Source organism: Tarenaya hassleriana, unplaced genomic scaffold (genome assembly GCF_000463585.1).
Source record: "Tarenaya hassleriana unplaced genomic scaffold, ASM46358v1 Cleome37, whole genome shotgun sequence".
In the NCBI taxonomy this organism is placed as follows: domain Eukaryota; kingdom Viridiplantae; phylum Streptophyta; class Magnoliopsida; order Brassicales; family Cleomaceae; genus Tarenaya; species Tarenaya hassleriana.
This window is the reverse complement of record NW_010966725.1, coordinates 891214-908745: the sequence shown is the minus strand read 5'-3', so window position 1 is coordinate 908745 and position 17532 is coordinate 891214. Positions and strand designations below refer to the sequence as shown.

General features: G+C 38.0%; 2 protein-coding genes and 1 pseudogene across 4 annotated transcripts in view; 1 reads left to right on the top strand and 2 right to left on the bottom strand.

The window, feature by feature from the left end:
- Positions 1–1650, top strand: part of LOC104822781 (scarecrow-like protein 18) — a 1799-nt gene extending 149 nt beyond the window's left edge. The window contains exons 2-3 of the mRNA XM_010554128.1: positions 10–887; positions 958–1650. Coding sequence (XP_010552430.1) covers positions 10–887; positions 958–1269 — 1190 coding nt within the window. The 3' untranslated portion in view covers positions 1270–1650. The remainder of the gene's footprint in view (positions 1–9; positions 888–957) is intronic.
- A 4618-nt stretch (positions 1651–6268) lies between these two features.
- On the bottom strand, positions 6269–7244 carry LOC104822684 (annotated as a pseudogene).
- Positions 7245–9326: 2082 nt separating this feature from the next.
- On the bottom strand, positions 9327–14667 carry LOC104822683. 3 transcript variants are annotated; one of them, XM_010553984.1, is made up of 4 exons: positions 14506–14667; positions 13382–13753; positions 11855–12836; positions 9327–11644 (listed from the first exon to the last, which is right to left on the bottom strand). In XM_010553984.1, exons 2-4 carry the CDS (start codon positions 13588–13590, stop codon positions 9599–9601), a joined length of 3237 nt encoding a protein of 1078 aa, XP_010552286.1. In that variant the 5' UTR covers positions 13591–13753; positions 14506–14667; the 3' UTR covers positions 9327–9598. The 3 variants fall into 3 exon arrangements, with proteins under 3 accessions (XP_010552286.1, XP_010552287.1, XP_010552288.1); XM_010553985.1 differs by having other exon boundaries at positions 14540–14667; XM_010553986.2 differs by lacking the exon at positions 14506–14667 and adding an exon at positions 14169–14487.
- Positions 14668–17532: the final 2865 nt, after the last annotated feature.

Here is a 17532-nt window from a genome sequence, read left to right as displayed (position 1 = left end):
TGGGCTGAGACTCGACGGAGCGTCTCGTCCACCAGTTCGCGAAGGCCTTGTCCGTGCGGATCAGCCGCCACCTCGAACAACAATACCAGCCGCAACCCCGACTGCAACCGCAATTTTACGACATGATCGCTAGTAATTCCACGGTGTTCACGAGCAGCATATGCAAGGAACATTTCTTGCCATGGACCAGCAATAATAATAACAATATCAACAGTTCCTCGTCGTCTTCTTCGGTTGATGATGATTTTTTCCAATCTTGTTACCTATGGGTGAATCAGATAACGCCATTTATCCGATTCAGCCACTTGACGGCGAATCAGGCCATACTCGACGCGACGGAGACGACGAGTACGAACCACGCCGGAGTCGGTGCCGTTATACACATTCTCGACTTGGACATCACTCAAGGCCTTCAATGGCCTCCATTCATGCAAGCCCTATCAGAGCGATCCTCCACAAACCCTAGCCCCGTCCACGCGCCTTCTCCACCTATTCTCCGGATCACCGGCTGTGGCCGCGATTTAACCCGTCTTAACCGGACAGGAGACCGGTTATCCCGGTTCGCCCACTCGCTCGGACTCCGGTTCGAGTTCCACCCTCTCCTGCTCCACGACGGCGATCCGGCCAGTCTCGCCTTGCGGCTGCGCGATCCGGAGAGTCTCTCCGTCGTCCCGGAAGAGATTTTGGCCGTAAACTGCGTCCATTACTTGCACAATCTCGTCACCGATGATCCAAGAGACATACGTATGGTTTTGTCGGCGATCAAAGCCCTAAACCCTAGAATCGTGACGGCGGCCGAAAGAGAGGCGAACCACGGAGCCACAGCCTTCGCGCAGAGATTCTCGGAGGCGGTGGATCACTACGCGGCGGTTTTCGAATCGCTGGAGGCGACGCTGCCACCGAACAGCCGGGAGAGGCTGACGCTGGAGCAGTGGTGCGTTTTTCGAATCGCGGGAGGCGACGCTGCCACCGAACAGCCGGGAGAGGCTGACGCTGGAGCAGTGGTGGTTCGGTCGGGAGATTATGGATATTATTGCGGCGGAGGAGGCGGAGAGACGTCAGAGACACCAGAGGTACGAGGTTTGGGAGGCCATGTTCAGGAGCTCCGGCTTCTGTAATGTTCCGATCGGTGGTTTCGCTTTGTCTCAGGCAAAGCTTCTCCTAAGGCTCCATTATCCTTCCGAAGGTTACAAGCTTCAGTCCCTCAAGAACTCTCTCTTCCTTGGTTGGCAAAACCACCTTCTTTTCTCTGTTTCTTCGTGGCGGTGATCATAGATTCGAAACAAAGATCGCAGAAACAAAGGAACAACAAAAGAACCCGAGAAAAAAAAAAGGGTTAAAAACCCTAGATTTTAGGTGTACGAGTGAAAATATGAATCGATCACTTGTTGCCGTGATCCGATGTATGAATGAATGAGTGTTTTTAGTCAGGTCAAGAGATGATTTTGTGGCGGCTCCGGCGACCATCGGCGGAGAGATCTGTGGCGCCGTGCAAATCTTGGCTTATGGGTCTTTCTTGGGAAGCTCAAAGAAAGAGACAACCTAATCTTTGTGTTTTAACCTACTAATTCTATTTTTCAAACTCAAAATCTTGTTGTACCGTTTGTTATATATTATCCCATTTGTCTCTTCCTCATGACATGACCCATATTTTTGGGCTTTTAATTAATTATTGTTGTGTTTATTTGATTATAGTAGTACGTACATTTTGTCCATTAGAGCACATATATGCGCATATGCATTTTAATATGTATCCACTCAGATTCCATATGTAATAATTTGTTGTGATTATATATATAAGGGGATGGAATTTGTGTGGTTATGGATCGAGATAGAGCCGCCCAAATGGAAAACGAAATCAAAGGAAATATGGGTAGGTGAAAATGCGAATCGAAATCGTGGATTTTGTGACGTTTCGGTTTAAATTTTAATTTCCCCTCAAATTTTGAGGCAAGAGCACTCTCAACCGACCTAAGCTTTTATTATTTATTTATTTAATTATTTTAATTTGCATGGGAGAGTTGTTGATCTGTCTCTTCGGGCTTTTGAGAGATTCCATATTTATGATGCCTCTGTTTTCTCTCATATTTAATATACTTTTAATGTCCACAAACTCACCGCACCTTTGTTTGTGTGGATACTTTTCTCCCATTGTGAAGATGCCTTTGCAAACGTATATATACATACATGTATGCGTGTGATATATATATACATATATATAATGCCTAGTCTCTCTTGTATTGAAAAGTTTAGATCTTATTTACTAGAAAAATTTTGAAGGGGTTGAATTCTGTAATCTAGGGTTTTTTTTTATTGAGTTTTTTTGGACGTCCAAATGAGGTATCTTGAAGAACTCGGTTGAAGTGATTGATTATTATGTATCTTGTCGTCTACATTATATGCCACTTAACACATATAATATAAGCGTATTAAAAAATTAATTACTTTCGTGCATTTTACAAAAAAAAAAAAAACAAATATGCGTGGATGAGCATCAATTCTAATGTTTTTTTTCCACCAATCAAAACTCCGCGTTAATGAAACGAAAATTAGAAAAATTAAAAATAACATTAGATAATCAAACCCGAATAAGAATCTACATTAAACAAAACAATATACACACGTTTGAAATATTATATGAGATTGAAAAATCGATTGCGTTGATTTCATATAATATTGATTTAGTGGGTAATTAATAATTTCATTGCAATTTGGTCGAGATTTGTTTGGAAAGGAATTAATGTATATGAGATCAAATTGCGGAAATCATTCGCCCTCGCTCTATCATGCACCATATATATTTTTATGCGAAATTATCTACGATTGATCATTTCCCGTCTCTCATTACCACCTTTATTGAGCTATATATATATAGAAAGCACACGTATAAGTATAGAGTTCAAGAAAGTTGTTATTATACTGTTTTGTTTATAAACTTACAACAAATCACTGTAATATATTGGCATACTGATTAATTAATTAATATACGCAAATTAACCGGTTACTTAAAAATAAATGCAACCATTAAAAAGGGAAATAATACAAGGGAACAAGGGATGATCCTGCAAAACAGCCCTCTTGTTTCCCCAAAATTCCTTTGTCCTGTCGAGTTTAAAAAATGATGGGTCTACGTTAATTCCAACATAAGAACTGATTACTAAACTCTGAAAAATAAAATTAAATGAGAGAGAGAGAGAGATTTGTTGTTAATTAAGGGGGCCTATGAGGTGTGAGATTTGTCATTAGGTGATGAAACATGTAATGAAAAACCCTAAAACGTGCCATATTGTCGGGTGAGACAAAACCATAAAAGTTGTCAAAACCAAAAACAAAAGGTTGTGTTTTTTGATACATCTGTTATATGAAAACACACACACACTTACTCTTTTTCTTATATATATATACACACACACACACATATATATATATATGTATATAGGCTCCTTAGATTGGTATCTCTCTCTCGTGTCCCGTGGCTTCTCTTCTCTTCTCTTCCCCCCATTTTTTTTTCTCATACCCTCTTGTTCACTCTAACCCCCACATTAATCTATACATACACACTTATATATACATATATATATGTATCACATCTACATGTGTCATGAAAGACATATGCAATCAGATTCGATCCTTCTCGATCACCGATGCTTTCTTTTCCCTTGTTTTTAAAGAACTCTTCATTTGTCGAGATTAGTGAAGGATTCTTCTCTCTCTTTTTTTTTTCTTTCGATTTAAAAAAAACAATTAACTAGTGTTCCATTGATAAATGAAAAGCATATAGCGATTTTCGGAACTAAGGTTTGCAGAAAAAGCCAATCCCTAATCCCTATATGAACTAAAAGTCAAATTTAAGACAGGTAACGAAAAAATATATATATAAGAATAATTATGTAGACTAATTAACTAGTTGTTGGAACAACGAACCTAATCTTTCTAGTGTATGTTGTCTGGATTTATAGATTGAGAGTGATTTTGTTTTTTTTTTTAAAGAGTTAAGTTGTTATATATATATATATATATGCCTATTAATGATAATCGTAAATGGTATCGATGTATGCCAAATGATTTGTTTACTATAAAAACGTTATCATGATGAAAAGGCGATGTTGAATCCTCTCTTTGAACTTTTAACAATCTACAGGGTTTTGATCTAAAAAAAAAATAGATGTTAGAAAAAAAATAGTTTACACATTGAATTGATACATAAAAAAAAAGATGGATATTAGATTGACACACACAAAATTTCCATTTCCATTATAAAGTAGGTCTAATTCGCACAAGATATATCATTGCATGTATCGTGATAATAATATATAATATCTGTTACATGATGAGACAGTGAAATATATAACACGAGGGAGATGACGTACGTCTCAATGAGCTGAAAGGTAAATTTGCGTGTAGAAAGGAACCAAAACTTATATTAAACGAATATATATATATATATATATACAAATTGTAACTGAGGAGAGAAAAAAAAAAGAAATCAGAGGGAGTTGCAGCCTAATGGATTTAGGGTTTCAGGTGAATTTTTGTATATATATTCATATGCTTACTGACAGAAGCAATCCCTCCCTCATCCTCTCCCCTTTTCTTCCATCAATCCATCAATCTATATCTTTGTTTTTTAATTTTTTACATTTCATTTTTCAGTTTATAATTCTTTTTTATTTAATTTCCATCAAACTCAAATAAATCCAATAAATTTTATATGGGAGTGTTATTTGGTTCGCTTCGATTTTATATATCCTAAAAAAATTAGCTATTTTTACATTTGAAGTATAATATATAAGGATGAAAATGTAAAAGGTGGTATAAAGAATAATCACATTATATTATAGAATACTCTTGATTGCTTAGTTTTAAGATGGTAACCCTAATAACATATCCAAAAAAAAAAATTAACCGCAGTCATCATCGACAGCCAAAACATAACATGTGGCCTCTGTCTTGTGCTCAAACAAAACTAAAATGGTTAGAACATTTAAAAAAAAAACAAAAGATAAGAGCAAAAGACAACTATCTGGTTTTCCGGTGGCCGGTTTTGGACACGTGGCGTGCATTCAGGTAAGGTCCACTGCTACTATATATATATATTGGAACGTTCTTACTTAAACAATTAATTAATTAAAATTGACTAAATAGGTAATTAGAGGGGTCTTAATCCTCGGCAGTTTGGTTCCTCCTGATTTCAGGTGTCTTTTGCCATCTGCGATGGGCGATGGCAATAAATAATAATAATAGTAAAATAATGTGTTCTCTTTCATTTCTGTAAATAAAATAATCTTTTTGTTTGTTTGTTGGTAGTATAAGTGAAGTTAGATTTAACATAATATCATATGATCTAATCGAATGAAAATTGCGTTTCTTGGATAATATGTTCTAATTACTTTGGTAAAACACGTGGAATAGTTGTCTCTTGAATATGTAGTCTAATTTAGGATCATTATATTCTCTTTTTTCAGGTACAACTACAATCCTGAATATGGATACCACCAAGTCAGTATCTCTCTCTGCCTATATATATATATATATATGTGTATATGCACACATGCACATGCACATGCATGACAGATTTGAACAAACATAATTATTGAATTAAGGGAAAATTAAAGAATAATAGATAAACGTCTTATATGAATCCATATGGGAATTACGATTTAGATTGTGGCTTTAACGTCCATAGCCGTGATGAATAGAGCTTTCTTAGTATATTATAATATCTACAACTGATATTTATATTTTCAAGAGATATCAGTCTATAGTTTTCATTAGACTATACTCAAATCAAAATGAAAATAATAACATATAATAATATATGTCTAATCAACATATAGAATCACCTATATATATATATATATATTTGGCAAATAACCTTGTGTTATATATTTTAAAACACAACGAAAACATTATTATTTGTTTCTAATTTTTTGTTAATATCCAAACAAAATTTACGAACAATAGTAAACACAGGCCAACACAGATAATATGAGACCGGGGAAAAACGATACACACATGTATATATATGTATATGTATACATACAACATCTTATAACAACTGCAATTTGCAAACAAACAGAGATCCACACCCACGCGTGGAGGTTTTTGACTTTTGTCGCGGAGAACCGACGAAAAGAGAATTTCGATGCCCCAACGCGCGTGCGTGGCGCGTGTACTCCACGGCCCTTTGGATGATGCCAAACGTTTTCGTCTGACAAAAAATTGCAACAGTCACATTTGAATACAAAGCAAAGGACAGACAGAACCCTAAAACAAGAATGTTAGATTCACAAACAACAGGACAATAATGGTTGTTCATGAGATAATGTTTTAATACAACAGCTGCCATAACTTAAAAAAACCTAATCTGAAGATAGGTTTCAAAAGGATAGAACATTGGATTCCCAAAAGATAGCTTATATCCAAGCCATAACCACGCACTATGGACCACGAGTCTGGACCCCATCCGGGCCTGTGAACGAGAGGGCCTAGCTCAACCATCTCAATGCACCAAACGGCCAAGGCTCACTGTTTTCAACATCGAGCTTATGCAGTTGTTTCCCCTCCCTCGGTGTGTCCTCTTCGTTGTCCTGAACGTGAGACTATTGACGAATCCGTCACGTAGAAAAGAAGGCACAGTTCGGTTAGCTGACAAGGTTTTGCTGATTGTCCTGTCGCCTTTCAACAGAAAGGATATTCCTCTGCCACTGACCCTCTTGCAGCCTCGGACGAGATGCAGTCGAGCAAGAGCCAACATACCTCCTTCTGTTACCACGGCTCCCATGAGATTCAGTCAAGTTTAACTTCATTAGGGATTAAAAGAGACTGAAGGCATGAACCACATAAGCTTTCGCAGCCGCCCGAGTCAAGCATTTCTAGAGTGATGCACAATGCTACATTCTTCACGGCTTCGCTAATTATGAGAGGGCATGATGATGGTCTGACTTCTTGAAGAGAACAGGAAGCTCCTGTCATATCATGGAATGCCAAATAACATGAATTCACCTTGGAGTTCAAACTCTTTCAAGTCCCGACATTAGTGAAGGAGAGAGGCGAAACCCGCATCGCTGACTTTTGGCAACCCACCGGGTCTCACTGACTCTAAGACCCTTGCAAGCCTCAGAAAGAAGAAAGATACCCATGTCGTTTATTCTCTTGAATGATACATTTCGGTCACAAGAAGTACATACCAGAGAAGCTTTTAAGTAGTTGACAAAAACTCGAAGACCACAGCCCTGTGTCCATCATGTCATTGTGCGGACCGGAAATGGTTCCCTTTCAGGACAGTCTTTGAGAAGAATTGCCTCATACTCGAGCACTGGCGGTAACCTTAGTACTTTGATTGTTTCTGGCAAGTGACAAGAAGAACCTAATTGACTGGAAAGCAGCGGCACCTGCCAGTAAAGCTCGGATTTTAGTTGCAGAGACGAGCATCACAGGAATATAAAACCCAATTCAATTTCACACTTCCTCTCTTCTTCAGGGCAAGCTTTAACAAATTACGTCCAGAGTCCAGATATGGACACCCGTTAAGCATTTGTGATAGGTTGCTTGAAAATCAAGGGGTGAATCCAGGTCTGCAAGTTCCAGAATAAGAACTTGTTAAAATTCCAAGGTGCCACACATAATTATTCACTGCCACAACTTAACCCGAGCTCGCTATCATTCCGTTACAGCATGACACTATGAGAACTGAGCAATGCCAAAACATGGAATTCAGTGCCGAAGAATCACAATTGACTGTCACGGAAGAACCATGAAAAAAAGTCTTAGCCATTACGTCAAAGGAAAAAAAAACCCAACTTTCCATCATTAAAAGACCAGTAATCAGGAATTAGGCATTCTTTTCAAGTCAACAGTTTTAATAAGAGACGCAGAAAACTAGCAAATTTCATGTCTTGCTCGAGCTTATTTCTCCTTATCAATCGAAACTCCTGGGACTGCTGATCACTAATCTCTTGAGGTAAAGAACCCGAGAAATGCTTAAAATTTCACGCAGCATCGTTGAAATGCTAAGTTAGAGAAATGGCAAACAAAACCCGACTACAATCACGAGTGTTTCATTAAGGCACAAACGATAGCTCAAGGAAAGGAGGCAAATTACCGTAGATTTGGGCAGAGTTGACCAATGGAAGTGAGCAGTTGAGCATGTGAAGCTCCCGGAGAAGAGGCCCTAAAAATCCACCAACAGCGGCGGCGGCGAGGCGGAGAAATTTCTGAATTAGGGTCCTTTGCCCGATGCAGCCATGGAGAACGCGATTCACAGTCTCCTCATCCCGGAGACAAAAATTACCAAACGAAAACTCCGGAAGAAATCAATCTCCTCCAGGAACAATTTTGAGGGACGAAAAGGCACAATCTCGGAGAAATCGGAAACTCACGGAAAGATCAACAGAGGAGAGAGAAGGACGGCGGAGTGAAGGGCGCTGGAGAAGCACGCGACGGAGCAAACAATCACGAGATCCAAACGCTTCAGTATCTTCTCGGTCAACACAGACCTTGTCTCTTCCTTCATGGCTGATCCTGAATTCTCTCTTACCAACTTCAGAACCGTTAAAACTTCTCGATGATCTTTCACCCTTAACGAGCCTATCCGAACACGGAGAGGAGTGATTGGACGCAAGTTTAATCGTGTCCTCACCAAGTTTATACCCGACCCGGGTCCTCAATTCGCCCGGTTCAATAACAGGTCGGTTTGGTCCGGTTTGAGCGCTTTCAAACATTGAGACAATGTTAAAAGATGATTTTCATTCATTGCTAAACCGAGAATATAACGCAAATCTTGTTTGTAAATACTGTGAACATTCCAAATTTCCATTTTGTAAAATCTTAAATATTTTCTTTTTTTGAACTGTTATCTATTTTTCTTATTGATTCTTGGTTCATCAACTAAAATAATATATAATTCTTGGAAAATTGTAAAATGATTTACATGCATTTTACAGAGGATAAGTTCTCATATTATATCGTGCACTTTCAATCTGTGTTATATGTCGAGCCATTACAGCACAACAGGTACATGCACGCATATACATACATCTGTACACACATATATATACACAAACATAATGATGAGACATATCTATAACTATAATGACATGTCCACTGAGATCGAGAAATGCCAACAACATATACAAACATGCACTCGCACCACATGATACATGTGCTTATACTACAAGCCGTTTTTAACCACTTTCTTCGTGGCTGTATGTATATGCGAATGCGCACGTTCCCATGCATGCATGCATACATACATACATACATACACACACATACATACATATGTATGCATGTATGAATAACCAAGTTACCTTGAAGACTCGTGATTCATGAACAATTAGAAGCTTTACCCCATGCATATACGTACACTAACTTCATCATGTCTCTCGTTGTATGTATGTAGACATTGAAGAGTACATAGAAACAAAAAAAAAAAAAGCTGCTTTTGACAGAGACAAAATGTGACAACAGCTACAGTTTCTGTAAGAACAACACTTGTTTGCTGATTATGATCCTTTTTCCTAATATATCTTTTTTTTTTTGGTTGAAGTCCCAGCAAAAACCAGATCAAGGATGGTTCAGTGAAAGCAAGGAGAGATCAGCTTGATGGAAAGCCGAAGTGGTCGGGGTTCTTCGGATTGAGAGCTTCACAGTGAGCAGAAGAAGAGTCTTGCGGGTTGAACAGAGAGAACGGTGCTGAGTAACGGCTCTGAAACGTTCCTGCAGCTGCCCGCGAGCTGAAAGAATCACAATCGAGCATGAAAGATCCCCGAGGGGCAGATGTGTGGAGGAACGAGGATGCTGCCAGATGAACTGGAGGCTTAGGATTGAATCCGCCATGGTTAAGCTGCGTTGAAGGTTCTTCTGCTGTGTTCATCACCATCAAGTTCTTCCCCATTAGCCTCAGTACCGGATTAGAACCAGACGGGATTATAGCCGTGCCATCGATACCCGACAATGTTTTCACGGGCATATCGGGTACCGAGTCCAGGGCAGTGCAGGGTTTGCCTGATGCCGACAGTTGAGATCTCGAACCGGCATGATTCATGTCAGGAAGAAAACCTGTTTGTCTCTCTGCAGAAGCCATTGTTCTTCGCTTCAGCAGCAGAGATTCTTGAAAGTTGAGAGAAATGAACCCTTGAGAAGGTAAAGATCTCTCCTTCCTCTGGCAACAACACGGTTGATTCTCGTTTCTGAATCCAAGAGAACTCTTTTCAATGGCGAAGTCATTCAAGCTGAGGTTTTCTGCCTCGAGCTTTCTCTCGGTATCCACACCACTCCGAAGAGAAGAAGCAGCGGAATCCGGATTCATCCCAGCCGATGAGAACTGTTCAAAGTACTTCATGTGATCGGGTCTAGAGTTCGAGACAGTTGAGGCCATAGAAAGTGGAGAATCAGATGAAACTCTGTCGATGAAATCTCGATGATCCTCAGAGGATAGAACAGGGCTTGTAGTCAATGATGATTGTCCCGGGAAATCTTCAGAAGTCATCATCATGTCCCGGGGGCTTGGCAAGAATGACCCTGGGGGCCCGGGGATCGGAATAGGCTCAACCTCCGGAAAAGAGCTTCCTTGAGCAATTTCAAAGTCAAGATCCCGGTGCAAGCATGTAGCTTTCTCACTTATGGCGTCATCATGAGTAGAATATTCTTCTTGCCCACCGAGAAAACTCGGCTCGGATGAATGACGAATGTACTGATCAACCGATGAGGCAAATGGTGTTCCCGAGTGGCTCCTCCTGCCGAATTCTGTTCCCAGAAACTTACTCAGACTACCACTAATGGCTCGTTCTCTGGTAATTCCCTGGCAATCAAGATCATCTTCTAGGACATCATCGTCCTTTTTGTCACTTTCGCTATCACTATCGTTATCGCTCGAAGAATCGTCCCACCCACACCTATCAGTTTCATCATCAAAATGGTCAAGAACTCGTGGAGAAGAATCAGCAGTCTCGCCATTATCGCGATGTAAGAACTGAGATACCATCCGGGGGCTGTCTGAACCTAACTGTTCTTCTCTCGAAAGTGGACCAGAAGTGCCAAAAGATGAGTCATTTATCTGGTGGCGATCCTCAGACCCATTTTGCATCGAATCAGTAGAATGTTCTCGGCCCACAAGTTCATCATCACTGCCATCTGAAACCCGAGACCTCAACCTCTTGAAGCTAAAACGCGTTTTACCTGCGGAAAGCTTGTTCTCAGAAGCAAACTGGTGCCTGATGGATACTTTCTTACCCGGTGACAGTACTTCCAGGGTTCTTGATCCAATTTGTGGAGAGTCTTTCACATCTTTTCCAAATCCGGCAGAAGAACAAATCTTCCTTCGGCCTGAAGGCGAGATATAGCTTCTATCATTCTCAGAAGATCTCGACATACTATCGGTATTCCGCTTCATTGGCAGAAGAGATCTCTCTGCGTGACCCACTTTGATTCCAGATACATGGGTGACCTTCTCAACTTTACCTCTCCTCCCAAAAGAACTCGGTTCATTATTCTCAGAAGACGAGTTCTTTCTGCATCCTCTCTTGCTCGGCTCCTTTCTCACAGTGGTAAATTTCAATGGCATCCACTGTCTTGAGCTTCCCGGCTGTGAAACAAGCTTTATCGGCTTTTGATTAGAATATCCTTCTGGTTCAGCCTGAACCTATCCAAAAGCAGTTGTAAAGATGATAAATTTACTGATGAACACTGCAAAGATTCGGTGTTTTTCCATACATTATAACGCCTATCTAAAGAGATAAATCAAAAGCGTATTCGAGAAGGATAAAAATCGAAACTTGCAGCAAGCACAAAGGAAAGATTCTGAGAATCATTGCAGTAGAAGTTAAAACCGGATGCTAGTAGGGTTATGTACCTGAGAAGAGTGAGCTTTCTTCTTCGGCAAAAGTTTCGTGCTTTGAGGAACAAGCTTGAGATACTTATGTTTTCTCTTTCCTTTACTGCTTTTCTTTTTAGCTGAAAACAGTTTCCTTCCTTTCACAGACTTTTCCGCCATTGCTCCATCATTGACTAGCTTCGACAAGATCCGGACTTTAGTGCCATTGGCATCCACATAAACATTATCTTGATCGCCTGCACTGTCTCTGGAGCAATCCAGGGTTGCCCTTTGCCTCTGGCCACCTTCTGAAACTGGCGAGTTTGATCCCATGGCGGCCCAGCTTGTGCCATTTCGTCTGTCAAGCTCTTCCAATGTGCATTCTTTCCCCGTGGCGTAAATATCAGTCATCAATCTGATCTTCCTTGGCTTGATTTTATGCCTGACCACCCTGGAACCTGATGCTGAAACCGGTTTTGAGCCCAAAGCCAGGCACTGGTCGATGTGAGCGTTCAAGGTGGTGTTTGAAGACGACGAGAAGGTCTTGCAAACAGGGCAAGTCTTTGAAGACGCCATCAGTTCAGATGTGGCAGCCGTCAGATTGGAAGCAACGTCTTCAGCAGACAAGTTACCAAACTTCACCACCAGACGACACTTCTTGCTCGTGGGTCTGTTCGTGTTCTCGGTCTTGCTTCTCAAAACTGGATAAGATTCCAAACACTGTACTTCAGATTGGCGAGCACTTGTAGCAGTTGAGGGGAATGCATCTTCCGAGTATGGTTTGATTTTTTCTGAGATAACCGCTAGTTTCTGAGTCGTTGGAGGATCATCGGACTTTATGGCGACATCGGATGCGATATCAGCCGGACATGGTTTGAGAGATTTGTCTTTCACGGAACCAAGGGAATGAAATGGAGGCAAAGGCTGTTTTACGCCATGTTTGAGACACAGCTGCAGATTTTCTGAAGAAAATGGCCAGTTCCTGTAGACATCCTTCCTTCGGACAGCGAATACATAATCTCTACAATCATCAAAAACACCCAAAGGACAAATACAAAACAAAATGATCAGTGTTTTTCGCGTTGAACATAACTGAAAATCTCAGAAAACTCTGCTGGAGAATCCGTAAACCCAGAAGTGAAACAAGATCAAAAGGAACAAAACCCAGTGGAGATCTGATTACTTGGAGACGGGTCGATGTGGAATTTTGACCAAAAGATTCAAACTTTTCCATGAGCAGAAGCGTATGGGTTGGGAAATGGGAGCCGTGCAAGGTGTTTACAACCATTGAAACCCCAAAAAAGGAAATAAACAAAAAAAAAGAAAGAGGAAGAAGAAAAAGAAAAGAAAACGAAGGAGAATAAGAAAGGAAAAAAAAAAAGACCATCTTCAAGGACGACAATAGAGACATGGCGGTGCTGTTTAGTGATATGAACCACACAAAGCTTTTCGTGAAAAATCTGGATCTGGCAACTCATCGAGAAAAAAATTTCCAAGGAGACGACCCAGATGAGGAAACCGACCAAAGATTTGATTTTTCCTTCTTCTTCCTTAGTTTCCTTATACCTTATACAGAAATTGGGGGTTTGGCTAGGGTTGACGTTGTTGCCGCTGTTGTGGGGATGAATATGGCTTTGATGACGATGACGATCAAATGATGATGATGATGATAAGGACGTGGATGAACATAGATCCGAATTCACGAGCTTCTTCTTCTTCAATGGACATGGAGGAGGAGGATCTGATTCAGGTGGAGGGTTTTCGATGGATAACATCTGATGAAAAGCTTATTCTCCTCTTTCCTTGTGCTGTTCTTGGAACAGTCACAAGCTGTTCTTCCTTGTGTCCTAACAACAGTAGTGCCACAACAGTAAATAAATCTGGCCTTCCTCGTCAGCTTCGTCTCCAGCATAACAGCAACAAGCGATCGAAATCAGCCTGCAAAATCCAGAAACAAACAAGGCTAAGAAGCTTCTAGAAACATTATTTTATGTGGAGGAAGAGAAACAAGGGGAAGTTTCAAGATTTTTGGATCAGATGCGAGCGAAGATGCATCATTATTTCATGTGGGTGTGTTTCCCCCAAAGAGATTGGAGATTGGGATTTACGCAAAAAGGTCAATCGACAGATACAAACTCAAAACAAAACGAAGAGATCAATTACAAAACTCATGGATTAGCAAACCTCCGAGAGTTCATAAAGGAACCAGAAAAAATCCAGAAACAGTAACAAACGGTGGCGAGGAAGATTTAAAACAAGAACAATTAAAGGAAAATCAATCAACCCAGAATCAACCCATCACCGACTAATACACGCATAAGCAGAAACACAACTGTATGTGCGTATATGTCACCTATATGCATGGTGTATGTGTACGAATCTCTCAACAGCGGCACCAGATGTGAAATCTGAGAACAATCTAAGTAGAAAAATCAAATCTTTTTCTGTGGGTCTAAGTTATCTGTTTCGGATGAAAACCAAAACCAGAAAAAAAAAAAGAAAGAAACTGAAGCAAACCCCAAAAGAATCTGCAGAGAAATTTCGAGTGTGCAGTGTAGAAAAAGGAAGAGACCCCAGAAACTGAAGGATGCCAAGAAGCAGAGAGATGAAAACAGAAGCCAAAGGGATATGTGAGGAAAACAGATCAAGAGAAACAAAAAAAAAGCGAGTTTTTATGGCAAAGCACAGACCTTTATGGCTGTAGAGCTTTGGTTTCAGACTTACCGCAGAGAGAGATGGCGTTTTGGAGGAGAGAAAGAAGAGGGAGGAACAAAACCTTGCTCTTTGGGCAGAGAGAGAGAGAGAGAGAGAGAGAGAGAGAGAGAGAGAGAGCCACCCACTCACACATCAAAAGAGGTATCGGTTCTCTCCACCCAAAAGCAAAGGTCGTACTAATCTGTGTATGTGCGTTTCTGTGAAAACTCAAATCAATTATCTTTCAAAAACATTTACCAACAAATCATAAATTATTGAAACTTTGAAAAAAAAAAATCTAATCCTTTCTTCTGTCAGAAATCTAAATATTTCTTATTTATAGTTTAGTATTACTGTTGAAAATATAACACAATTTTAAATTTGCGCTCCTTGCCATGTTATTTCGTATATGATGTATAGTTGAGAAACCGTGAATTTTGTATACAAATGAATTAAAATGTATACCTCGTGTAGTAAGATAATTTAAACATTATTTTTTTTTATTTTGTTATTTCTTTATAAAATTCTAGATTTTCTTTTTAAAAAATCTATATTTTTTCCTCGGTTAAAAAAGTAAATTTGGAAAAAGTTGAATTTGGAGATGAGTGGGATAATGTTTCTTGTTTGGAAACGACGGGATGTTTTGGTCGAGGGTTACAAAAAAAGGGTTTTTTTTTTCAAGACCTAATTAATTCGAATCATATTTCATATGTCACGGAACTTATATACATTGATGTTTTTAAAGCCAGCGTTATATATTATTTTATGATAAAAAACATGATAAGGGCATCCTATGATTTATGGTACTTGATGAATTTTAGAATTTAAAAGGAATATCACATGTGATATTAAAAATCAAATTATATTTTTTTTTATAAAAAAAAGACATGGACAAGAAACCTCTAGTTATAACATTAGGTTACCCTCTCGCTTCTTAAATTGATTAAAAAAAGGCCAGCATCATACATATTTGCAAAAAAAAAAATCTTTAGTTGTAATATGAACAGTATATATATACATCACATGTGATATTAAGAGCAAATTAAATTAAAAGCAGAGGTGGACACGAAAGTTCTAGTTATAATATTGGGTTATCCTCTCACTTGTTGAATTGATAAAAAAAAGGCCAGTATCATATATATTTGCCATAAAATTTAAAAAAAAAAACTTGCCTTGTAATATAAGTATATATACATATATATATATATATATATATATATATATATATATATATATATTCAAATTCGAAAGAGAGGAAATGAAGCATAATATTAAAAAAAAAAAAGCATATGATATGCAAATATGTATTTTTCAATGCAGCAAAGTACATGTGTACTGCTTTTTATAAGCTTAATACAATTGCAATACCAAATTGAAAGAAATCAAAATAAATATAAATGTTTAAAATGCGAACAATATTAAAATCTAATCAAATATAAAGTAAAATAAAAGATTAATGAACCAAATAATTTATAAAATACCAACAGTAAGTTTTTTTCTTTCAACCCAGTTAAAGATCGCGAATATTTTATGCTTGCATTTAAAAAAAAAACTTTCATTTGGCGGATTTTCTTTTGCCTTCATAATGACAAAAAAAAATAACAGAGAAAAATATAATGGTCGGAAAATAGGAGAAATGAATTCGAGAAGAAAAACAAGCTGCATCTAATAATAGAGTATTATACCTAACCCTATTAAATATCAATGCACCTCAAAATTTTCTCCCTGAATTATCTAATTTCTATGTCGGGACCCTCCTGAGCTCCAACCTAATGGCCATCTTTTTATTTCATTTACAAATGTTTTTGATGTACATATATATATATATACACACATATATATTAGTTATATTAGGGTTTTCCTATAAATATAAATAGTGATTTGAATAAATATCCATAACTTTACAAGAAACACGATTTTATCATAAATATAATTGAACTACGTATATCACATGTCTTTGACCATCTATATACAAATATATATAAGGTAAGACGGAATTAATATTAAATTTCACGTATAAATATATGTGATGGAGTATGCATCTATTTATTATCTGATTTTTCTCAAACATATATAATGCTTAAATTTATTCCATGAAGTACAGAATCGGGTAACTTCAATTAAAATCAATCAAACTAGTTCATAAGTTATTGCAGCAATTAATAAAGAAAATGTGATACTATATCATATGTTACATAATGCTTCAACACAAAGGTTTATTTTACATTGTTAGAGATTGCAAATGGGAATCGGAAAGGACTAACCAATTAAAATTATGTTGCAAACAGCAAAGCATTATAATTTCGTGGAAGAATTAAGGTGGCATATATATAGATCGACAGTATTAAAAGTTACATGCCTTCACTTCCATTAAAATAAATCTTGTAATTTTAATAGCAACAAACTGATTTTTCTATTTTTATTTTTATTTTTATATATCCAATGACTCAATTTTCTATCTTTAATTATTAGTCAACTTAAATCAGCTCGAAAATTAGATGTATTGTTTAATTTTTATTGGTTGCCATTAATTCTTTAATTTATTGCCTATTGTGTAATTTCAGGCACGCATTCTAAGCAAAGAATCGAATTCGTAATATTTCCCGTTTGGGTGTAAAAAAAAGTAAAAAAAGTAAAAAAAAAAAGCCAAGTGTATATCAAACATTATATATCTACCCTACCTACATAAATATCTTTGTCCTATCCATTATTACGTTACGCTAGTAACAAATATAAACAAATACGTATGATCCGTACACATAACGCGTGATGGACACACACACATATACATGTATTATATATGCATGTATGGTTTAATTTGCGTGTAAACGTGTCTTGAAGATTCAACCAAAGTTTAATGTTGACAAAGAAGTTAAACGGTCCAATTTAATGTTTAACAGCCTAGCATCAAAATATTTATCCTTTTAAGTTTTTTACGATATTTAATTTATATATATATATATATATAATGGAATCAATACATACCGTTTAATTTTTGGTGGAAAAAACATTAGTTTTATTAA